Here is a 24,917-nt window from a genome sequence, read left to right on the forward strand (position 1 = left end):
CTCAAACAAGCAGACAGCTCAAGCCCCCTGCCACTTTAATCAGGGGCGATGTTTACAGACACGCTTGGCCTCGCTGGTGAATCACAGCTGCAGGTGAAACCTGCCGGCCTCAGTCACAGTCGAGTACAGGACTGAGGTACCTGTGGGCCAAGTTAGCCTTGGACTGAGTCAACCTCTGTAGGTACATTCAGACAGGCCATCAGGGCAGATGTTTGGAGTGTTTGGGGATTGTATTTTATTATTTTTCATTCATTCATAGTCTGATCAGCCAGCAATGATGAAAACATCTGCCATTTCAGCAAATGATTAAGTACTAAAGGCCTCTCTAATTACTAAAAAAAAAAAAAAAAAAAAAACCATGAAAAAAACCACAGTTAGGAAGTGAATGTTTTACTCACCATGTGGAGGGAACCTGAACTATGATCCTGGATCCTTCTAAAGTGATCTGGGGAGCATATGCCTCCTTATTTTCAATCTGAGCTGTGTCCACCACAACCTGTGTGTACACACACACACACACACACACACACACACACACACACACACACACACACACACACACACACACACGAGAAAAGAGGAGACAGAGCTGAACGCTAAGAATTAAAAAGCACACATCCTTACATCAAGAGCTGCCTTAAAAAGCACATGATGAACCATGTAACTAACAATCCATCATCTGACGTCTCCTGTTCTGCAGTTCTAACGACTGTAATACGACGCTGATAATACGTAACTAAACACTCTTCAAGATCATTTTAACACATCGCAGGCCTTCACATTTTATCACAGACATCCTACTCTTTTAGTGGCGTCCTAAACATAGCATGCAGCAATATAATCGCAACATGATATTTTCTCCACACACAACAGGGTGAGTTCAAGTACACCACTCCACCTCACATGAGCCTTCAGTAGCACTACACAGACAGCACAGGGGGCTCTAGACCACTCTGCTCCACTGTAACCCACTCTGGACCCCAAACTAGACCACTCGGGACCACCTCATCTGATGCAGAAGAAACAAAACGCTGAACTGATGCCCCGTTTCACATCAGAACAAGCCTCCCTTTCCAGCCGTTCGCCTCGCTCTCAGAGTTCTTTGAAAGAGACAGAAACTTCCTTCCTCAGAAAAATGGAAACACAGAGTTCAGTGGGCGGGAGAGGACCGTGTTTCCTGCCGGACAGGAAGTGCTAGATTGTTATTTATAGAGCAGGTGCTTACTCTTAATGCAACTGATCATGATACCGTGTGGCAAAACTGCGCCCAAACAAAGCGCGCATGCACCCCCCCCCCACCATATAAAGACATTCAATCTGTCACACACACACACACCCCACACTATAAAGACATTCAATCTCACACACTTCATAATGACATTTTATCTCTCACACACACACACACACACACACACACACACACACTTCATAAAAGACTTTCAGTCACAATCACTTACACACAGGGCGTCACTGAAACAGAATTTAAAACCAAAACACCACATATATGGATCAGAGTGCACTCTGTTCTTGGAAGCGATTAGTTCTATTGTTTTAAATTCACTTTTTGGAAAAGGGTTGTGTTCAAGGATCAAATGCAGGCAAACAGTGTGGTCCTGTCAGCACGGTCCTGCCAGCGTGGAGCAGGGTTTGGCACCTACCAGGCCAGCGTGGCCAAAGAGCAACTGCACGGCGGTCTTGCAGGCTCCGCGCCAGCTGGACGGGCACACTAGGTTCAGCACCTCAGTCACAGGCGAGTCATCGCGGGGGGACACCCCGTTCTGCCCTGACGCCTCCTTAATCAACTGCTGCATGGTGTGCTAGAGTGGGACACACACACACACAGAGAGAGAGATAGAATTAAACACAGGAGTGGGAAAGAAATGGGGGGAAAAAAAGCTAATTTTGCCAGCGCTTAGAAACAAAGAATCAAATCAATACCTCCTTCATGCTGTGTAGGAATGGTAAAGCTCGCTGAGTAACAGAAAGATCAAAATGTGAGACTTTAATCTGTTAATCTTCATGATAAACAGGCCAAAATCCAGAGAAACCCCAGACGTTTCCCCTTCTGTTGCAAAGATGTTGCTTTGGAAAATGACGGCAGTGAAATGTAAACACATACTTCCCATGACAAGGCGAGACAGGAAGACAGGGAACAGTGTGCCATGTGGTTGCTCTGGGAGACAGCAGGGTGTAGAAAAACAGTGTAGACAGAGGCAAGACGAAGACAGGTCACAGGTGCAGAGCAGTCACTCGGGGTCCCTGCATCTCTCACCATTTGTCTCCTCTTTGAATAACTAAGCCTTGAGATGTAAAGAGCATTCCTGCACAAGGGTGAACTTCACCAGTAAGACTGCTCCAGGATCAGCTGAAACAGCGGTCACCCTGTTACGGGCCCATGGCAGTACTGTTCCTGGGTTAACTGCAGGGCATGTGACTTAGCACACAGTGTGTGTTGCTGGGAGAGATTAGAGATCATTTGTTTGCCAAAGGGTTTGTCCTTTTGTCTAGGAACAGATACTATAAACATAGCAGGCAAAAACACATCTCTGGAAAAGGTGTGTGTGTGTAGATCCAAGGAACTGAAATAGACTGGCTATGAGAGGAAAGAAGAAACTGGAAGGACAGAAAGACTAAATCAAAGAAAGACAACAGGCGGGGCAGAGGGGCGGGGCAGAGGGCGGTTGAGGGTGCGGGAATCCTGCGTACCGTTTTGAGCTTGAGGTTGTCGGCGACGGACTCATTGAAGGACACCCCTTTGAGGAAGTGCGAGCCAATTTGCAGGGGGATTGTGGGTAACTCACACTGGAGGGGCTGGGAGGGTGTCTGCATGCAGCCAGCCTGCTGGGCCTCAGCATCACTACAGCATCCCTACATGCACGCACGCACCAATGTTCACAGATAAACAGTCATATTCATCTTAATAACAGTATTCAGTACACACATGCACATTGACAGGGTGAGCAATGCACCCTGTAGCCCACACGTACCTGTAATGCAGTTTCTGCTGCTTTGGGCTTCAGATGAAAACCTCCCTTGAGTGCATACTCACACTGGCCCAGAGAGTCCAGGGCAGTTCTGTATGCCTGCACACACACAGGCATAGAGATAGATAGAGATAGAGAGAGAGAGAGAGAGAGAGAGAGAGAGAAATTGTGATTGAGAGAGAGAGAGAGAGAAATTGTGATTGAGAGAGAGAGAGAGAGAAATTGTGATTGAGAGAGAGAGAGAGAGAGAGAGAGAGAGAGAGAGAGAGAGAGAGAAATTGTGATTGAGAGAGAAAGAGAGAGAGAGAGAGAGAGACCCAAAAGACGCCTTTACACAGGTGTGGCACAGAAGCCACTACAAAGGCAACACAAATTTAATCCAAGGGCAATTTACACAGACTTTTAAAGATGGCACAGAAGGGGATTAAAAGTCATTACACTGGTGAACTGGCAGGCAGGAAAGCAGTGTTGTCAAACACTTCCTTGCTATGTTTATAGGCTGCAAAGCAGACCAAGTACAGGCTAGCATACGACACAAGCTTGTGGTCTCCTGTTAGCAGGACTGGTAAATGCTGGTGAAGACTGGGGCAGGTCACTAGCTGTCCTGCAGTCTCGAGCTTGTTACATGCCCTGTGGAGGTGGGACACCGAGTAACAGAGCTGAGGATTTATGAACAGTCCAGGTTGTGTTCTGAAACGTTAGCAAAGATGTATGCAATATTCATAGGGGGGGTAGGAATAAATTACATTGGCTGTTATAACAGCAGTAGTATTCTATGCCACCTGTGATGAGCAATTTTATTTATGTTATTAACACCCATCTCAAAGGCGTCGCCGACATTAGAGCGTTAGGTGGTTAAGAACCGACGTCGCCGACATTAGAGCGCCAGGTGGTTAAGAACCGACGTCGCCGACATTAGAGCGCCAGGTGGTTAAGAACCGACGTCGCCGACATTAGAGCACCAGGTGGTTAAGAACCGACGTCGCCGACATTAGAGCGCCAGGTGGTTAAGAACCGACGTCGCCGACATTAGAGCGCCAGGTGGTTAAGAACCGACGTCGCCGACATTAGAGCGCCAGGTGGTTAAGAACCGACGTCGCCAACATTAGAGCGTTAGGTGGTTAAGAACCGACGTAAGCTGTGGCAGCTTTCCATCTTCACACTAAAATTTACGGCAACACTGAGTCACTTCAACTTGGCAGAGTAAAGGTCCTTCAGTGTCCCCGAAACACAGCTCTGGTTGGGTTTGTAATGTGTTCTAATTCTACACTGAAAATATGATTTTCTTATGCCCTCCTCCTCCTGTAGCGTTACAGCCTGCAATAAATCCTTTAATGACCGTGCGTTCTGCCCCAAAAGAGGCTGAAGTGTTGGAAGGCTGTGGTTGTAGAAGCTGCAAGCTTGCAGGCGACTTAGGTGTGTGTGTGTGTGTGTGTGTGGCGGCTCACCTGCAGGGCACTGTCGATCTTCAGGTTGAGCTCTTTCAGCTGCTGCTCAGGCAGGGAGGGGCTGTGGGAGCAGAAGAGCTGCTGTACCTGAATACCCGGCAGACAGCCATCACGACCTCTGTCCCGCAGCCGTGCCGTGGCCTGCGGCAGACACGAAAAACACCATCCAATCATTCTTCTCACTGCAGTACAATACCAACTAGTAATTATTATACACAAATATTTCCCTCCCAAGGATGCTAACAAGGCTAATGGATGAATGACAAAACGTAGGATAATTAGCATGATCTCATCTATCCACGTTGTACTTACTTAGCATTTATTATGTAAATAAATACACAAATAACCAATTCTGTACTGGTAAAAATACATTTTCAGTCTTGTTTTGAGATTTGATTTTTAATGGTTAGTTATTTCATAGCCTGAGAGGTGCAAATGCAAGTCTTTCTGCTTCAGTCAAGACTGGAAGAGTTACGAGCTGATTGGACTCAAGGCAGAAGCAATTCTGTAATGTAAGATGAAGCACCTCCATTTAAGTCCTTAAAAACAAATAAAAGAACCTTGAACCCTGAAATGAACAGGGAGCCAATGGAGGGAGGCTAAAAGTGGAGTAAGACGATCCTTTTTCTTTGTGCCTGTGAGCAATCTCACGTCTTACTGACACCTATGTAAAAGGCCATTACAGTAATCCAGACGAGATGAGATGTATGCGTGCATGACCTTCTATTACAATAATCCAGATAAAGTGAGATGTGTTCGTGTATGACCTCCAAATCCTGTGGGGGTTAGAAATGAATACTTCTAATACTTAATTTTCTTCAACTGACTCAAGACGACTCTTGACAACAGAATTAATCAACCTTGTTTGTCAACCTTGAGGTCAGAGTGAAAGACCACACTGAGTTCTTTAACCACAGGTCTCACCTGATTTGACAGTACTCCATGTACATCGGTTTTAACCCTAACTGCCAGTAAATGTGCATGGAACAAAGAGAATAACCTCCGATTTGTCTTTGTTTAACTGGAGGAAGTTATTTGCCCACCAGAGTTTGAGGCACTGGAAGATGCCTAAGGGACCACAAACCAGCAGGTCTCAGTGGGAGAGAAAGCAGTGTCATCTGCATAAGAGTAGAACATTGTACCTCCTCATGATACTGCCCAATGAAAATGCATATATTTATAAGAGTAGCAGAGTACCTAATATAGACCCCTGCAGTACTCCATGTACGCTGGTAGTAGCAGGAGAGAAGTAATTCCCAATATTAACTGCAAACGTTCTGTGGGAAAGATGAGACCTGAATCACTTTATCTCTACCCCACTGTCTTGAGCACTTGGTGGGTCTCAAATCAATAAGAATATTATGATCAATCATATCAAAAGCAGCACAATGATCCAACAGGAGGAGTAAAATGGCAGAGTGTCCTGAGCCTACAGTAAGGCATATGTTTCCTTTTACAGGGTGCCTGTCAACTGTCTCTCTGGAGATATGGAAGGACAGCAGTGTGGCTCGTACTGAATAAAGTACCTTTTAAAGAGGAACTGGAGGCTGGATCAGACTGACTCAAACTACAGAAACACGCCCAGACTGAGAGAAGGGTCAGGTAGGTGACATTAGACCTTAGTTTTTCAGTTTTACCAATAAACAACTGCTGGAAATTCTTGCAAATTTGAGTTGATTAGGTAGCAGCCTGGGAGAATAAGAACAGGATTTAATCATGTAAAAAATAAAAAAAAAGAGAGCGTTGCAATCATTTCATGATGTGTTGTCAGCAAAATAGTTTTGCCTAGCAGTATCAGCTGTGTCAGAATTTCTAACCAACATAATTCTGCTCAATGGTAGGAAAAATGGCTTTTTTTTACAGAATCAGAACAGAAAGCAGTGTTTAGCACGCTCATGATGTACAGTATTCCCTAACTACTACGGCTTAATTTAACGTACACATCTCCACTGTGTATTTAGACACCCAAAACGATCACTTCACAATCACAGATGGGCCCTGTAAAGCTAATACAATTTACTGGATTATTTAATCCTTTAAAATGGAAATTCTGTCCGGTGCACATAATGCATGCCCTGGATATGCTGTCTCAAAGAAAAACACCACCAGAGAACAACAACTCCTAACCACATTCTTAAATAAACACAAGGTGAAACAGATGACGTCATGTTCTGGGCAATGTCTGAAAAAGATGGCCAAGTCATCCTCAAAGCATTTCAGCTATTGTTCACAGTTCCAGAGCGCTCAGATAGGACACAAGAACACAAAAGTCTCTTAAGCTGTGCTCATATCTGTGAGCTGACAGACAGTATGGGAGGGCTGATCCAAGACCTGCAGCTGCTCAGCATGTCTGTATAAACATAAGCAAAGCCAGTAATGAGCTGATCCTAGAACAGAGATCCTAGAGGTTGATAAATATGTATTTATGAGTTTGTAGATGGGAATGCCACGTGCATTCCCCAGCCATCTCCTGCCGATGAGAATAGAAGGTCACAGTTTACCACACTAATAAAGTCATAAGTACTGAACCGCACCAGTCAATTCATCAATACCACCCCACACTAGTCAATTCATAAGTACTGTCCCGCACCAGTCAATTCATCAATAACACGCCACATTAGTCAATTCATAAGTACTGTCCTGCACCAGTCAATTAATCAGTAGTCCTGCACTGTGTTTTTTTTTTGCCGTGCATATTTCAGCTATTAACCAGAGTCAGAAACCTTTAACTGTTTAACAATGAAAAACATCAACCAAAGAGGGCACATGTTTATTGTGTGTGTGTGTGTGTGCGCGCGCTGTACGCTACCTCTGAAGCCCCCTTCCACGAGCGCACGGCCTCGTCCAGCTCGCTGAGCGCGGTGGGAGGGCAGCCAATGGGGTGCGTGCGCGCTCCTGCACATCTCTCCTGCACTTGGGCCAGTGCCTCGGCCAGGCAGGACTGGGCCACGGGCTGAACCTTCTGTAGTGCCTGTGACAGGAACTGGAAGTGGACCTGCATCACCGTCAGGAAGCAGCGGCCCAGCACCTGAGGGAACAACCGACCTTCAGTACGCTTCACCAGACCAGGGCTCAGTCCCCTGCCACTGCCAGCAGGCTTGGTTTTTACTCAGTGATGGCTCCTGAAATACCTGAGTCAGGTAAATAATGCAAATCAAAAAAGATACAATTAATGTGGCTAGAGACACAGAAATCACACAGAACACAGCAGTGTGACCGTCACACTATAGCACCTCGACCAATCCAGGAGCACCTATGGCAGAGACACAGCTCTCCCTTAACCTGGCCCCAAACACACCTGAAGCCAGAACTGTTGAAGGCCAGGCTCAGGTGTGCTTTGTCAAGAATTTCAACTCTTGCTGATGATATGTTGTGTTGTAATGCATCACACACGTGTGCTTTTCTTGTGAGGGCCTTGTTCACACAGACACCACCCTTTCCGGCACCTTCCGAGCCTTCCGTCTCATCACATCAAGTGAACAAAGCCAAAACAAAAATCACAGCACTACCCTGACAGAGAAGCATGTCAGAATAGTCATTATGGTTAAGGTGTTATGGGCATCAGATATCACCGGGGGGGAAACCAGGGTACAAACAAGTCACATCTGGAAGTTAAAACAAAAAAGGTCTTTGAACAACAGCAGAATGTTGACTTATGAACCATCCACACTGTCTTCTCCCACCACACTTATGTGGCGTGAAGCCCTCAAACACAAGTTCCATTCAGGCTGGAAGCTGGGTGCCTGGCCCATTGTGTTACCACACTCAACGGCAACATTCACTTGGAGGTGACGTGGATCGGCGCACGCACACACACGTCTGGTGTTCCACCACAGAAAAGATTCTCTGAGCCATTTCCGGGGGGGGGGGGTCTATGGGAATTCACAAGTATAAATAGAGGAGGGGGGGGACACACTGACATTTTACATTAGACCACGCAGTGGGGTGCAGGTGGAGGTGGTGAACAGGACACGCGTCCCAGAGCAAGGCCAGGTCTGTGCTGAAAATACCTGCAAGCAGAGTTGTAAAGCCAGAAATATGAGGTCCTAGCACCCACGCCGAGGAGGAGTGCACAAGGAAAACAAGGCTGGACTAGTTTTAGTCAGAGCCCGACACACAAACCTCCGTGGGTACCTGAACCTCATCCACAAGCCAGAATCACGGAGGAGTTTAAAGTCAGTCAGTCTTCACACTTAATACTTAGGCCTTGGATTTCCAGTATTTTGGAACAAAAATAAATTAGTTTGACAGGGCGAAGTGAAACAGCTGAGGTACTTTAAGCAACCCTGCCACTCAAATTGAAGGGGAAGAATCTGAACGTGTTTTGAAAGCTTTGATAGATTTGGCCTGTGCTACATATTACATTTATATTAAGAAGTTTGAACTAACATTTAAAACCCGTTGAAGGGCACGGTGGGGCGTCCACGGAACACCACATCACTATGGCTTTCTGCCACTCCTGCTCCAACACACTTAATCCAGTTAATCATCTAACTGTGAAGCACTTGAGGTGCGCGGGCTGAGCCGTAGCCGAGACTAGATGTGCCCATCACTGGTGAGGGGTTAAGAGGACACTCCTGGCTCTTAACCAGTGAACACCCTCCCCTCGCAGTACATAGAGTCAAATCTCTGTCCAGGAGCAAAGAGAGAAAGAATATACTCGTGCAGTGTATTTGTGCAGACACAGACCGCAAACAATAGCATCACTCCAGGCAGACAACGGTGGTTTCAGGTATCTCAAAGCAGGCTGGGAAAGCCCCAGACTCTGATCTAGCCAAGAGCACAGGAACACCAACACAAACCTACACCTGTCAGACACGAGAATTCCCCATGAATACGAGTTAGGCTTAGGTTGTTCTCTCACACAAAAACCAAACAGAATTAGCAAAATCAAGATGTCTTCAAATGCCATGGAGCTAATAGGCTGTGTGTGTGTGTGTGTGCGTGCATATCTTTATCTGTATATCCATGTTTTCCCATTCTCTCTGGCTAGAATTCAGTTTCCTATGATTTGCATCTGAGCAGAGTAGACAGCCCTCCAATAAACCCTGACATTTTAGTGCATATTTGGGAGCTGAGACACACGGAGCCGTCAGTGAGCAACACTCAGCCTGAAGAGAAGGGAAAAAAAAAGAAGAAGAAAGAAAAAAAAAAAAAACCACACACGGTTTGTTTTCCACTCAGCCTGGACTTTTGCATTTCTGGGCAACAGACTAACACAGACTAACTTGAAAGACACAAGAGCAAAGACCATCCTTAAAATTCTGATTAATGCAGAGAACCCCTTTCTTCATCAATACATATTTCAAATGGGTTTCAGTCAAAACCTCATTTGGTTTCTTGTGTGCATAAGCAGGAAATATTTGCTTCTGCAAACATGCCAGAACACTTACTATTTGAAAGGTTTCCATAGCAAACAGTTTTGAGGAAGGAATTTGGAAATAGTGGAAATTAAGATTTGTACTTCAAAATTCTACGTTGTGTGTTGAATAGAAGGTGCTGCTGACAGTCTCCTCGGCTCTATGGTGACTCCCCCCTCGCCGCAGGGTACCACAGGTCTTCCTGCTCAGGACACGTGCACATCCATCAGGAGATGGCTCTTGTTTGTTCATAAAGTGCCATTTTGGGACTCATGCATGTCCCTTAAGAAAATAAACGCTCAAATCAGAGCTGCCCATCTTTAGAGTAACAGGAGCAGAACTAGCCTCAGGAACAACCAACCAGACCAATGAGAGATGACTGGAGGGAATACAGCACAACTCGTAAAATATCTTGGGCAAGCGAAAAGAGGAAATCCTCTGTAAACTTTTTTGGCATCAAATCTGAACAGACCTCCGGGAAAATGTTTTAAAGTCAATGTGATGAGCAAGTTAACAGCCACGCTTAACCCCAATTCATATTTGACATCCCTGACCCTTTAATTACTCACAAGCAGTCAACAACCAGTCTTATGCCCATATCTGGGTCGACGTGAACTGTAATGACCCTCATATTTGACTTAACTCAGTGCATCTGCCAAGCCAAGTCAACAGAAGGTGACTGAAAACACTAACCCACTGGTGAGCGGAAGTAATGTGTGTATTTAAAAAAAAATAATTTTCATTTAAAAATATTAAAAAACAACAACAAACAAAACCAGGGATCAAACTAGATGGATATTTTCCAGATATTCCAGATTTTTGATTTTTGATTTTCACAAACCCAAACATGGTCAAAACAAAAGTCGACAACCTTTCTTGGCGTAGCCTGGTCTGGATGCAACGTGTTTATATAAAACCAAAGTCAATAGCTGACAACCTCTTAGTGAACATTCAAAAGACACTTTTGTGCTCAGAAGGGCTTTTAAAAAGTACCTTGAAAGAGAAAGAACTTTTAGCTGATCTCCCAGAAATTACCCAACTCCTAAAAGCAATGGTAAGTCCTCATTCAGAAATGACCCATCTCAGCAAAAACTGATGTGATGGAGAACCAAAGGGAAGATTCCTGCTACACATTCTCAGAAATGACAAAGTATCTGTTATTTCCATTTATATGAAATAAGTCACACAACAGAAAATAACCATTTCTTTTCTTCACTGCAAATTTCCCCATGTGTCACTATGTTTACTCACCAAATAAGGACAATGGCGAGCTCCACAGAAAATGTGTCTGATGATGCATATTTGAGTAACTGGCTGAATTTCGGGCTAAATACCAAAACACAGCTAAAACGATGAGAGGAAAGACCAACGAACCAGCTGTCAGATAAAGCCTAGTCAAGGTAAGATTGTTTTAATACAGAATTATCATTAATTGGCAACTTCAGTCCTAAACTCTGGGACATTTAAATTCAGGACAAGACTCTGAAGTAACCCTACCTGTAAACAGGTAGAACAAGCTCATTTACATATCTCCACCTATTCAACTTTAACAGGTTAGCCCTGGCCAAGATACAGGACAGCCAATCAGAACAGAGCTCATAATTTTATATCTTAGAGACACGGCAAGTATAACAGCATGTTTAATTCAAAAGGATAACAGCTGGAAAAAGGGTCAAGTAAAAATTTAACTATGACTGTTTGAAAAATAAAGCCACACAAACATTGTAAGTGGACATCAAGGAAAAATGTAGGATTTGGGCCCTGTAAGGTCTTTCTGTTTCCTCTTGTTTATCAGGTGTACATTTACATTTCTGGTATTGAGCTCACACTTTTATCCAAAGTGACTTGTGACAATTATGACTGAACACAACTTGTGCAGTTGAGAGTTAAGGGTCTTACTCAGGGGCCCAACAGTGGCAACCTCGCAATGGTGGGGCTTAAGCTGGCAACCTTCTGACTACTAGTCCAGTACCTTAAGTCAGTTAATTCAGCGTGAGTGTGGTTCAGACGTACCTCTACATCCTGCAGACTGAAGTCATTCTGGTCTTTGAAGTTGGCAGCGCCGGCACTGAGCTCCATCAGCATCTTGCCGATCTCGGGTTTTATGGCGGCCGTGAGCCGGCTGGCGGCCTCCATCACATGCTCCTGCACGTCCTTCAGCTGCGTGGCAGCTTTGGAGTAACGCGAGTTCCGAAAAACGCTGCCAAACAGCTCCGTGAGGAAGGCGCTGGCCCGGCAGAACACGTTTAGCGCATCGAGGTACTTCGAGATGCCCTGCTGGATGTCGGCGATCGCCGTCGTGGTGCCGCCGCCTCCTCCGCCGCCTGAGTGGTCATGGCAACCCGAGGGGGAGGAGCCGACGGGCACCAGAGGGGAGGGGGCGGAGCCAAGCGGGGCGCTCAGGGTGCGGCTGAGCTCAGGCATGGTATACTGCTGGTGCTGCTGCTGCACTTTCTGCTTGGACCCGCCAAGCAAGAAGCGCCGCTTGTAGTCCATCTTACTTTCTTGCGCGCTGCAACAATACATAAGTGTCGGACACTCCCAGGACGATCCGTCTCCAACTGCGAGCCAGGCAGGAGCGCTCTGTACGTTCACCTCTTCAGTGCTGGGAAACGATGTCGTCAACTCCTCCCCCAAAAATTGCACAAGAGCCAAGACTTTCTAAATCAAGTAAACTGAGTGTGTAACGGTTCCATGAGCCAGAGGGTCATGACAGTATTCCTGGTCGCGGCTGAGAGGCAACGAGATGCAGAGGCAACAGGACGCAGCTCTGCGGGAACTCGCTATGTGGTATTTCAAGTGGAAACACGAAACAAATCAGAGAACAAAACCCCACAACAAACACAGCAGGATCAACACGTTGGTGTTGTTTCTCTCTTCACATCCATTCACGAGAGCCTTAAAAAAAAAAAAAAAAAAAAGACCTGAATCGTCTTTGCACTAGGAGTAATGGTCCGACGGAAATTTCAAAAGTGCAAAATCTTTCCTTCAAACGGAAGCAGAGAGATCCTTCATGTTATAGTTTTCCATTGCATCTCGTTTATATTTATACAGACCTCTAAAAAATAGAAAAATCTTAAAAAGCTGTCAGCCAAAAAGTACAATATGACTTCTGGAGGGTGAGAGGAGAAATATGAGGGCCACTGATCAACAGCTAGGAGTGAAACACAAACATCCAAGTCCAGCTATGGAACTGCAGTGCACCGAAGGCTAGCCGAAGCCGGGCACCAGCGGGGCAGACAGATCCAGTCTGTCGGAGCGGCCGGGGTGGGTCAAGGCCCGGCAGGGATGCGCGGAGGCAAAGAGGAGCAGCTCGAGGAGATGCAGCAGGCGGGAAACCTGTTCGGACCGCCTGCGTGGAGTGTCTGTGCCAGAGGTAGCGGATAGTCCCAGAGGAAACGCACGCTCTTGCGGATCCTGGATGCACTGTAAGCGCCGTGTCTGGAGAGATGCGAAGCGTGCCGCGTTGGTGAGGTCTCGTGGTCACTTCCTGTGGGTGGTAGAGAGAGAGACACACACACACACACACACACACACACACACACACACACACACGCATACACACATACACAGAGTGAGATCAGAGGAAGGATGTTTGACCTTTGTTCCACCTGTTTCCTGATATCCTGGCTAAAACAACGAATGGAAAAAGAAACACTTAAATGACAAAAAATATATATATTACATAAAATAACCCCTATATTACCAGCAAACAGCAACATTTAGTCTACGAGTGGATGGGGACTGGAGCATTCACATACTCTCAATGAATCTGGCTCAGTTTAAAAGTGAATTACACTTTAGCCAAAATAACAGAATCTGGAACTTCAGCAAGTACCTGAGCTGCTGCCAAGAGAGTACGAGGTCAACGGCTCTGGCGCGCTGCGCTAGACAGCGCCAGGCACTTCAGAACCCCATCAATGGCTCACGGGTCAGATCGGGAGGGGACCAGTACATGTGGCCGCTGGACGAGTAAATCACAATAGCACCATTCAAACTGTACTGTCAGCAGCAACCTGGTGCCACCATGCAAAAGGGCTGCCATCGAATTTGCCTGCACGGGAAGTCAAACGCTAGCGTCATGCCGCCCCACTCAGGAACGCACACCTCAGCCAAGCTTAGAGAGAGGGAAGCGTTATTCCCACATCTTGGCTAAGCTTAGAGAGAGGGAAGCGTTATTCCCACATCTTGGCTAAGCTTAGAGAGAGGGAAGTCCCACACTCCCACGCCCCCCCCTCCCCTTGGGCCCTAGTGAGGGAAACAGCTGTAGTCTTACACAGGAGCTCGTTTACTAGAGGACAGACACTTTTACCCATGGTACAAAAAAATGCCAAGCAAAAGAATGAATGTGTATTCTCACACTTATCTTAAAAAGCCTTTTACACAAAGCCGTTCTCCTCTGAGAACATGGTGATTCAACAATACTGTCTCATGTAAACATGAATTAATTCTAGTGACCCACTGGTTTCAAAGAAAGCACAGTAAACAGACCAACACAGCCATGCGGAAAGCCCTACTTGTGGCCTCTCTCCCGCCAGGATGGGTGTGGCATGAGATGATGTAGACAGGTCTGTTCAAATCATGTGGCTTGCGGGGGGGGGGGGGGGGGGGCCTCTATGTAGTTTCGCGACTGAGAGTGGCATGCTCGTGCTGGGATATGTGTTTCTCAACCATAAAAACATTCCACAACCTCAACCTCTACTGACCTTCACATCTCACTTCCTTTGGCAAACATGGTGTACATATGGGGTTGGTGCGTGCGTGTGTGTGAGAGCATGCACATCAGAGCTAAACAACCCTTTTGCTGGAAAAGTTCTGTCATGTGCAGGATGTCCCCACAGCTATCGAACGCTTGTCTCTGTGTGTGTATGTGGTGTGTGTATATAGAGTGGAGGTGACGACAACAGGCAATCTCCCTTCCCAGTCCTCTGCAAACAGTTGCGTGTTTGCTCTACCCAGCCATTATGTCACCTCTGTGCTTTTGAAGAGGTGAGGTGTCCTATTGTGAGCTTCCTTAAATGCAAACTTCCCCAGAGAGCGCAGTAGGGTAGGGGTCCATTCACTAATCTCACAGATTAGAGCACAGGGGTAGGGGTCTGCCTGCTAATCCCACAGATTACAAATTGCCAGGGTGGCCAACAGGCCTGGGGACGCCTAAATATACCGGTGTGGAGAGGACAGCACTGTCTACATTTAAATGCACAAGGCGGCCGGAACCCCCCCGGAAGGAAAAGACCAGATTAAGAAACTCTGCCCTAAAGGACAAAGAGGGGGGGAGGAGGTGTTGTGCTGAAAGATGGTGTATGGCAAAGGGCTCTGTTCAAAGTAACCAGAGCTCTTCCCATGGTGTGAGCTATGCCACATGCTAAAAAATATCCAAAATGTTCAGTAACGACACACTATGATCGATAGCAAAAAGGTTACAGTATGAGGTTAAAGTAACTAGGTCACACAAAACTTGCATAACAAGGCCTCACCTTTCTTCTTAACAACAATCTTAATAACCTTAATGACACTTATGCTGTCGGATCGGTCATACCTATACACAGAACACAGAGAAGGTAAACAAGTACGCTGGCATCTTTGAGTAAGATGGTAGTATCAATATTGATGCAAATTGCCTCTCTGCTTAATGCAAACTCCCAAACAAACCAGTGGGGGGGGGGGGGTGACAAGGAGAGAGAGAAAAACAGCAAGAGGGTGACAATACAGAGCAAGAACAGAAGAAATGAGAGAGAAAGAGGAAGGGAGTAAATGGAGAGGGAGACTGTGTTGAAAAAAGAAAAGTAAGAGACAGAGAGAGAGAGGTGGCAGGGGGCCAGAGCCTAGTGTATAGTGTGACCCCCCCCACTCCACCAGCAGGAGAGGTTTGGTGGACTAATGTTAGCTCATGCCTGCTCCACTTGGACAGGAATCAGGTTCGGGTTTCTCCGAGAATCCTCACAGTCGCCAGTCACAAAAACACTAGGTTATCTGTCCCGCAGTCTCAAAAAAGACCATCTGCCCCACTGCCAGCACTGCGATTTATGCCCCACCACAGGACCCGTACTCATCAGCAACTCACTGACTGGGTTAAAAGCGCGGCCAGCCTCCAGAATGGGCTGACCAGGTCAGCCAGACGCTGCCCCAGTTAGTGTAGTGGCCTTCGTCTTCTGCCTGCTCTCGCAAGCTCGTCTTGGGATGGGTTATTAGCAGCAGAGCTGGGCGAGGCACGGTAACCTTAACCCTGTACCGTGGAGGGAGGTGCAGGGTTGGGACTGAACGACGGTTCATTTGCCTTTCACTAGCATTTCGTCAATTTATTCTCTGAGCGCAGAAAAACATGTGAATATGGTAGCTGGCTGGTCTGGCTGTTGGGTGAAGTCACAGAAGGCAGCGGTTATCCAGGTCCACCGCAGAGATGTGGACTACTCAAGCTCCAGTCTGCACAAGTAGGTCAACGTAAAACAAGAGTGGATTTTACAACAAAACAAGACAAAAGTTAAGATCCTTCCCAAACAACGGCAGTTTCTCTGCCGTGTGTTCCATTTTAACAATCACTCGTCATACCATCTCTGTATGACAGTAAACCGTCCACATCCCTCCTGATCTACAGCTCCTCTCAGACACACAGGCCCGTACATGAAAGCCAAGTGCTGGGTTGGACCAATGGCTGAGGATTCCCCCTCCATACTGTCGTAGTGCAGTGCCCTCCCTGCCAGCCAGGCCAGGCCAGTCTCACAGTTCGCACAAAACCACAAAGGCGTCGCGAAAGCAGAGGTCCGGCTCAGTTGCCCCTGCAGCACAACCGAGGAACCACAACACTTCCCTCGGCTTCAGTAAGAATGAACGGAGGCTGCTTTGACCTCCCTCAATCAGAGGTGTCGCTATATACCTTTTTTTGGGGGGGTGGGGGGGTGCAGAGTGGTTTTGGGACAGTCCAAGGCCTCTGCCTTAGGCTTCCCCAGCTGGGCTCACTTCTTCACGGACGGCTACAGCGGTTCAATCACCTGTCTGTTTCCTGACTTTTTTTTGGAATGTACAATCAATACGTTTCTGTTAACAAAATGTGTTTATCACATCGGTACTATTTGCAAAAAAAAAAAAAAAAAAAAAAAAGCCAGTGCAAATACTTTTTTCAAACAGATTTTCTTCATAAATTACATCTCTTAACACCAAGAAATTAAACACAGGCCCACCAAAGTGCTGTGGTTTGTTACATCTCCCACAGTGGCCATCACTGTTGAGGCATCAGATATATCCGTCTTCTGAGTGTTTGCTTTTCAAGTGCTTTAAAAACAAGGCTGTACAGAACAATTACCCAAATGCTCTACAAGCTGTGAAATAAAGCCGTTACTTGCTATGCCCATTCCTGCTGTGCCTGTAATTAATTTATGGGAACATATCTAGTATATTGGCATATTTGCCTGGGCAAGTGAACTTCTCCCAGGCAATGTGCTCAGGGAAAGTGCGGCTATGACTAACTGGCACTGCGTGTTCAGCTGAATTCCAGATATGTTTTGCAGTCAGATTTCTGTTCATTAGGAACCCAGACACACAGCACCACAACTCCATGCCCATGGGTGCGACACAGCTCCAGGGCCGGGTGGAGTCTGTGTAGGGCAGGGGGGTGAGAGAGGGGCAGGTGGGCTCCTTGGCTGCTGCAAGTACATACAGCAACTGTGCGCAGGCAGGCAGGCACACACGCAGTATACATCAACACAGCCTGCATGAGTAGTGACTGATATTTCATAAAGTATGCTTCTTGAGAAAGTGATCAAAACAACAGAATGGATTACGGCAAATAATTCTTATTCAAAACACAACACAGACTGGTCTTGGCAGGGCACCAGTGATGCCAATGCCAGCCATAATCACAGCTACAAACACTTAAACAAATACATATTAAATAATGTGTTAAGTGGCTTCGAGGAAATGTGGATTAGAGAGAAATTCATAGAGTTTCGTCAACACATAGCTGTGCGCTACAACAGAATACTATTAGTGTGGGCTTTGTTGTTACAACGCTGGTAAAAACCTGCCAGCTTCAGGGCAACTTTTAAAAGCCTAACCTCGATTCAGTGCCAAAGTTCTTGCACATCCAAGTAAAATTCCAGGCAAATGATAAACAATCCTGGAACTCTGGTCGGGCACGGTGTGTCTGCGGATCATGAGCAGAACACGTGGACCGGCCCAGGAGATGTGACACGACCTCCTGAGTCACTTGGCTTCGCGTTCTGAGCCTGGGAATGCTAAAAAGCCAGGCTCCGTGTCATGAGTGGGGCCAAAAGAGAGCATGGCTCACGTTTCAGAGTCACATGGCCCGATGCGGCCACCAGAGAGACTGCTGTCTGGCACCCTGGACGAGGCCCCTTGTGCTTAAAGGCCCCTCTCCGTGTCTGGCAGATATGGGGACAATACTGTACTGAGTCCCTTTATATCTGGGCTGTCCATAGAGCCAGAATGTAGATAAGTAAAAGGAAATTCAGCGCTCAACACGAGATGAGCGACTTGAAGCTGCAGCACTTTATTCTGAGCACTATAAATGGCTCATCTGATGTCCGTGCGCTTGAATGGAGATCTGCTCTTGAAGAAACTCCACCACCCCCCCCACCCCGAGGGGATGGATGTCACTGGTAAAGCAAGAAGCTTCAGATGCCTTTTCAAATTTGGCAAATAAAGTATTTAGAAGTGAGAAATGCACATGTGCAGGCCCAGCCATCAGCGAGAGCACAGCCGTGGCAGTTCAGCTTTTGGAAAAGACGCAAATAAGAATTTTTCTTTGCTGCTGCTGGCACACAGATGTTTGTTAGGCAAACTGGCATTTCACAACTTTGCACTTGTCGATGTGATTTCATTATAAAGATAATTGTGGGGGGGGGGAAACGACTCCACTCTTCATGACAGATTTCACACTTTGTTTTTAGCACAGGGAACTTGCCAAAATGCAAAACTCACAGAGTCTTACACATAGGCAAGATCTCCACAAGTCAGGACATTTTTGTAAATCAACAGCTGTTTTGAGTTTCTCTGGGGAAATCTAAATTTATCATGCAAAGAAAGTACCTAAGTGGACAGGCTTGGACCGGTTACCTCGGAAACTGAACAGGCAGAGGCAGCTACACCACCGAACGCCCCCTAAACACACACACATGCTGAAGTCTGTCCATGCGATCCCCGACTCGGCCAGACCATTCAAATCACTGCAGGGGACAAGGCATCTCTGCACAAACAAGTCTAAAAGGGGGCAAAGGTCAATTTGAAACCGGAAATTTTTGGTGTCTTTTGTGCATTCCTGTTGCATCTAGATCCCTTACAGTAGATAAACACCATCTTGGAATGAACCACTGCAACAATAATGATGATGAACAATCGATTTTATTTATATTGCGTCTCTGAAACTCAAGGCTGCTTTGTTGGTGTATTTTGTAATGCAACACCTGAGAGGAAACAAGAAGCAAATAGGCAAAAGGGGAATCAAACTAAAAAACCATCACCACAGTCAGAATCCAAGTGCCAATAAGCCAGCAGTAAGAGCAGGTATCAGGCCTGCACAAGAGAGAGATGGCAGGATAAAACCATGTATTGAACAGAGGTGTGGGATTTAATGGGAATGGGGTGGGAAAGAGGGGGGGAAAGGGCAAGTCCTGTACAAGTTTACAATGCATTTTGGGTAGCCAAGCAATGCTGAATCTTTGCATACATTTCTGTAAATGAATTCTGCAGCAGAAAGAAAATAACCTTCCTTGGTGCTTGCCAATTACAAAACACAGTCTGTCTGACTTTGAGAAAACTATTCCCCCTTTTTTATGCCATAGGCTGACTCAGAAAAATGTGAGTAAGGGTTCCTCTCAAGTTTCAAACATCATAGCAGGAGGAGCGAAACATTTGTACAGTTGGGTCGGAGATTTGTCACCTGCCACAAGCGAGTGGTGTTTAGTCCATACTTTACAATAGTTCAAGGGTTAACCAGAATCAAAGGAAACCAGGAGCGTATTCATCAATATTGCAAGGTCAATATTTTCTCCATAATGTAGTGGTTCTGTTATTCTGTTCAAACCAGGATACTGAAATTTCATCCATACTGCCATTCTGATAACCAGCTACACATTTCGAAACTGGTATTTCGTCTGTGCTGGGAGATGCAACTGTACCAGCAAAAAACAGGTGTAAACAGCACAGTGTTGTCGGAAACCTTAGACTTTTACTTTAAATACAAACTGTTACAATGTACAGTACAAAATCCTGCAACACAGACCGCACCATGCTGTCCAGAAGATCAAATGATGTAATTTAGACTTTTCCGTGCATCGAGGTTCTGAGCCAAGGACAAGGTGTACCGTTCAGCATGGTTTCCAGGACACACATGAGTTTTAGTATCAAACGCAAACAGGCAGCACCAAGAAACCTGACCTGAAAAACCACACAGAGGAATTTCTGGCTTCAAAACGCAACTTTCCTAGGCTAATAACAAACGCAAGGGATGGTAAAGTTCACAACATGGGCATCGTCTAATAAACCTCAACCAACAATTACAAAAGAGAAGAAAAAAAGTCAACAGTTATGCTTTTAACGACAACACGTGCATGTGCCAACGTGCTCTGTATTAACCTTGTGAGGGTGCACACGCAACTGGGTTCTTACGTCGAGATGCTACACTGACCGGTAGCTAATTCTCCACAAGCGCGCTTAAGCCAAACAGAAACAAAACAGCCTCCAGTCTGAACTAGTAACCTTTGTCACTCGTCTGGGACACAAACTGGGTGTTAAGCAGATAAAATCATCATTCCAAATGCAGAAGTGAATGTAAAGCATTCTGCAATTCTGTGGATTTTTATTAAGTATTTGCTGGCCATGGTTGAAAGTATCCCTTACAGTGTTATGGAATTCTAACTTCAGGAACATTAAAACTCTTGCTTTAGCTATGGCCCAATCCAAGAAGGTGAAAAAGTTTAAATAAGGTAATAGAAAAGTTGCTTAGGAGCAGTCCTAGGAAAGCTTGACAGTTAAATCCCCTGGAAGAAATCAACTGCAAAGGTAGTCATGTGTGCCTGTGTGTTTCAAGGTTAGTAGAAAAGAATGTAGGCCTAAGTTCAACCACTGTTCTCCTATAAAGCCCAAAACGTCAGCTATCAGAGTTCCACCAACACACACAACCATATCCAACCAAAGCAAACAAACACAGACACAATAACAATCAGATTACAAAAATGCTAAACAAACAAACCTAATAAGATGACTCACAGGTGCGTACATTCTGTTTTGCACTTTCCCACTTCACAGCAAAAGGCAGAAAAATGTTTCTTCCATGACAAAACGCAGAGGTCCTAATCTGTCCCGTTACAACACACCTATCTCCCCCATGAAAAGATTCCACTGTGACATTCTAAACTGAAAGAGCATAGTATATTCTGAACAATCCACAAACACTAGAATGCTTTGTTATGGGACAGCCTGCTGCTCTGGTCAGTAACACACACACACACGAATTAATAGGCATACAGAAGTAAAATTAGAAATACTACACCAAGGAAAGAACGCCATGCCGCATACAGTTGGGCTGTTAGTGGAGGTGAAATTTCTAACAAACCTTAGACTCCAGCTACGACAATCAGCACATACAAACCGTATGATTATATCCACCATATATACTATTACAACCACAACCAAAAGAAGCCTAGTTGTATTTCAAAGGACACAGTCCATAATAGAGTGTGCCATCTGTATTGTATCAGAGCAGGCCACCATGTCTGATAATCACACTTAGCAAATTAATAAGAGCAACTTTGATGTTTTTAACATGCCACCATGCCTGACATCAGCAGGGGCTGTCAGCTTCAGTAATACTACTATATGTTTTATTCAACACACAAATCTGATCCTATTTCTGTTTTGCTCACTGCAGACTACACATTTTATCCCCTGCACAGAAATGCAAAAAGCATGACACCTTATAAACATCTCAAATGTCCAGATTTCCAGAGGGTCTGCAGTAGTGTCAACTTGTCCTCACTCCAAAATTGCATGTGCTTTCCCTGGCATTCTCAGAAAAAGGTGCCCGTGTCTTTTAGGGAAGGGGAGAGCGTCGCCAGAAGTTCAGCAGCGAGACGCGTTTTTTTTTTCTTCTTTCATTCCAACTGAAGGGACCCAAACAGGAAATACATTCCACATGACCTCAGCGAGAGCGTCGCCAAAGAGCTACGATGCCCGAGAGCCTCACACTCTGTTTTCAGTGCTTAACTAAAAGACACACAAAGAGAGAGAGAAAGAGAAAAAAAAACCAAACATTGTTGAGGCATTATAGCTACACTCCGGGGATATGAATTCTGCTTAGATCAGGGATTTGTTTTGTGTCCAAACCAAAAAATTCATAGTGACTGATTTCCTAAGATCCTGTTAAATTTATGTTTTATGTTTCAAACAGGTATTGTGACCAGTTTGGGGCCATATTACTTTGGTTAGTGGCTTATTGGGGCAGTGGTGGCTCAGTGGTTTGTGGCTTGTGATTGGGTGGTTGCTGGTTCAAGCCCTGCCGCTGCTGAGTTGCCGCTGTTGGGTCCATGAGCAAGGCCCTTGATCCTTGGTTACTCCTGTCTAGGTTTGGGCTGCCTGGCAGTAGCCTTGCCCACACCCGTTGCTGGCATTGATCACGTGGCAGTCAGCAGTGGTATTCTGTACCTCTGTTCTGCTGGGTGTGTGTTAGTGGTTTATTACTTTGTTTTGTGGTTACCACTCACCTGTCAAACATCATTGCAATTATTGATGGGAGATGGTTAATAATAATAATAATAATAATAGATCATCACAGACTTTGCTTTTGCGAAATGGTCCATTTTTTAGATTAAAATACAAGCGCACGTGGCGTCGCGGTCCGGCCCTGCAGTCAAGCGCACTTGACGTCGCGGCCCTACAGTCAAGTACATTTCACTTAACAGCCCTACAGTCAAGTACATTTCAGATACGTGTGGATTGGACAGGACTGCCTGTTTTAACAGAGCTCATAATGTCTTTGTTTAAATGATAACTTTAAAAAATGAGGATTTAACACAAATTAGAGATAATACAATAAATCAAACAAATTTGTCACTAGATATGTTTTACATTCAGAGCTTTAACTGTATATTTTCATATTGAACAGACGGCAGGGTTCGCCCTTAAAATCTAGCCAAATGTTTTTTTCCCCTTTGAAATATCAGAAATCAAATGACATCAGCGTCTGGTATGCAAGATGCATTTCAAAGCACCAAGCCGGTTAATAAATGCACTACAAATGAGTTAAAGATTATTTTAACATCAATGTCAGTTTATAACATTATCAACATTAATGGGGGGGACTACACTATATTTAGTCTTTATTTACATCTAACTTAACAACTCGATTCCTCGAATTTTAAAGTCTACCAAGAACGAACATAATCCGACATTATCATATTTTCAGATCGTAGCTACCTACGTCTTGCGATTTCAGAACCGAATTATCTTGGATTTTGCAGATTATATATCCTATGTTTAATTCTGTGCATTCGGTCACCAATGCATAACGCAGGCGGAACACTGAGGGCCGAGTGGAAGGGGGACACAGAACTTACCCCGAGTAGAGGTTGTCGGGCCTCCGAGTGCTGGTTACATACCGGCTTAATATAACCCAAGCGAGCAGCGCTCCGTACAGAATATCATTACAAATCCGCACCTTCGCAGGAAGGCACTGGGAGACGCAGAAACTCGCGACGGCTTCACCCGAGCACACTCCTGTGCGAGCTACTGATCTTAATAACGCCTTTTAACGCGCTAAAAGCAGGTTCGCTTGGCTGCGTGCACGCCGAGCTCGAGCCAGCATTCGCGGCCACTCCAACGGCTTTCCGTTTCACCAGCGAAACGACCAAAACATGATCTTTTCCTCACGTTTAGTGAGCAATGTAACCCAACAGCCAGCAGCACGGCTAGCTAACCCAGTTACCTGGAAAATTCCACCCCCCGCCGCCCAGAAAACCCAGATAATGGTGACCAGTGACCACAGGGCGAGCTGGGGTAGGTTAATATGACCTAGGTTAGGTTAGCTGGCGCTAGCAATGTGAACGAATCCGAGACATTTGCGGGCGATCCGGACCCCAGGCTGATGCAGCCAGCTTCGAGGCTAATATGAGAATCGGATTCAAATAGCTGTACCTAGGCTAGCTAGCAACGACACCAGCATGTCCAAACCGTGAGGCAGTAGCGTTAACGCAACGGAAACCACCTTAAACGTCCTCGAAAATGAAGAAGACGAGCAGTAACAACACCCGGGTAGCTGCACCGCCTGCTAGCCGCGTAGCTAACACCAGCTAATATGAGCTAATGTTACCCACCGATAGCAACTAGCGCTTAGCCTGGTACCTTGCGACACGATTTTCAAACGCGCAGGGAACTCGAAAAGCCACCGTTCGTCCGCGTTTCAGTGGCTCGGTGACAATAATGACCAACTTTAAACTAGGCAACGGAAGGCAGGTTTATTAAAGAAGAATAAACACGAATCTGCAGAGGATAAGCGCATCACTTACCAGCGATGTATCCCACCCTCCTGACAGAGAATCCCTGTCTGTGGAGAACGGAAGTGACGTCTCTCACTAGCAGGTCGCGCGAAGTCTGCCCGAGCAGGGAGTTTTCCAGGTGTAGCTGACTGATGTGTGTGAAGAACTTTTAGTAGGAAGGTTAGTCTGTTTGTTTAAATTTATTTATTTATTTGTATGGCCGTAAGCCTATGAATGACAACCACCCAAAGAAGACGGAAATAACAAACACTATAGTTGGGTTAATATTTGAAATGATATTCATTATGAGTTTGTTTGTTGAATAGGCTGAGGTCAGTCTTCACTTTTTTCATATACATAACATTTGCTAAATACAGCAGAAATTAACTATTGCTTGGGATGTTAAGTTTCAGAATATGAAGTGCTAACATTTCATTTCTGATAGGCCTACGGAGTGATAGTTTATCTTACGGAAACCCAGTGTATTTCCTCAATAAAAAGACTAATGTTCATTGTGATCACTGCTTTGATGAATTTAATGAGCCAATGACACAAATAGGCTATTCTGTATTTTATATCTTCATAGCCCATTTGTCACAGCAAACAACAGATCCACATTAGATCTGCATATATTAAACT

At 45.5% G+C, this 24,917-nt stretch overlaps 1 protein-coding gene across 2 annotated transcripts in view; it reads right to left on the reverse strand.

The window, feature by feature from the left end:
- garre1 (granule associated Rac and RHOG effector 1) overlaps nucleotides 1-24,414 on the reverse strand; it is a 31,441-nt gene extending 7,027 nt beyond the window's left edge. For both annotated transcript variants that reach the window (XM_081716200.1, XM_027020928.3), the window contains exons 1-8: nucleotides 24,309-24,414; nucleotides 11,806-13,282; nucleotides 7,242-7,460; nucleotides 4,433-4,573; nucleotides 2,988-3,083; nucleotides 2,707-2,868; nucleotides 1,659-1,817; nucleotides 399-496 (exon numbers count right to left, since the gene is read on the reverse strand). In XM_081716200.1, the coding sequence (XP_081572326.1) occupies nucleotides 399-496; nucleotides 1,659-1,817; nucleotides 2,707-2,868; nucleotides 2,988-3,083; nucleotides 4,433-4,573; nucleotides 7,242-7,460; nucleotides 11,806-12,318 (1,388 nt within the window). In that variant the 5' untranslated portion in view covers nucleotides 12,319-13,282; nucleotides 24,309-24,414. The remainder of the gene's footprint in view (nucleotides 1-398; nucleotides 497-1,658; nucleotides 1,818-2,706; nucleotides 2,869-2,987; nucleotides 3,084-4,432; nucleotides 4,574-7,241; nucleotides 7,461-11,805; nucleotides 13,283-24,308) is intronic.
- Nucleotides 24,415-24,917: the final 503 nt, after the last annotated feature.

The sequence above is a fragment of the Electrophorus electricus genome, chromosome 6 (assembly GCF_041902795.1).
Source record: "Electrophorus electricus isolate QZ-2024a chromosome 6, ASM4190279v1, whole genome shotgun sequence".
NCBI classification, from domain to species: domain Eukaryota; kingdom Metazoa; phylum Chordata; class Actinopteri; order Gymnotiformes; family Gymnotidae; genus Electrophorus; species Electrophorus electricus.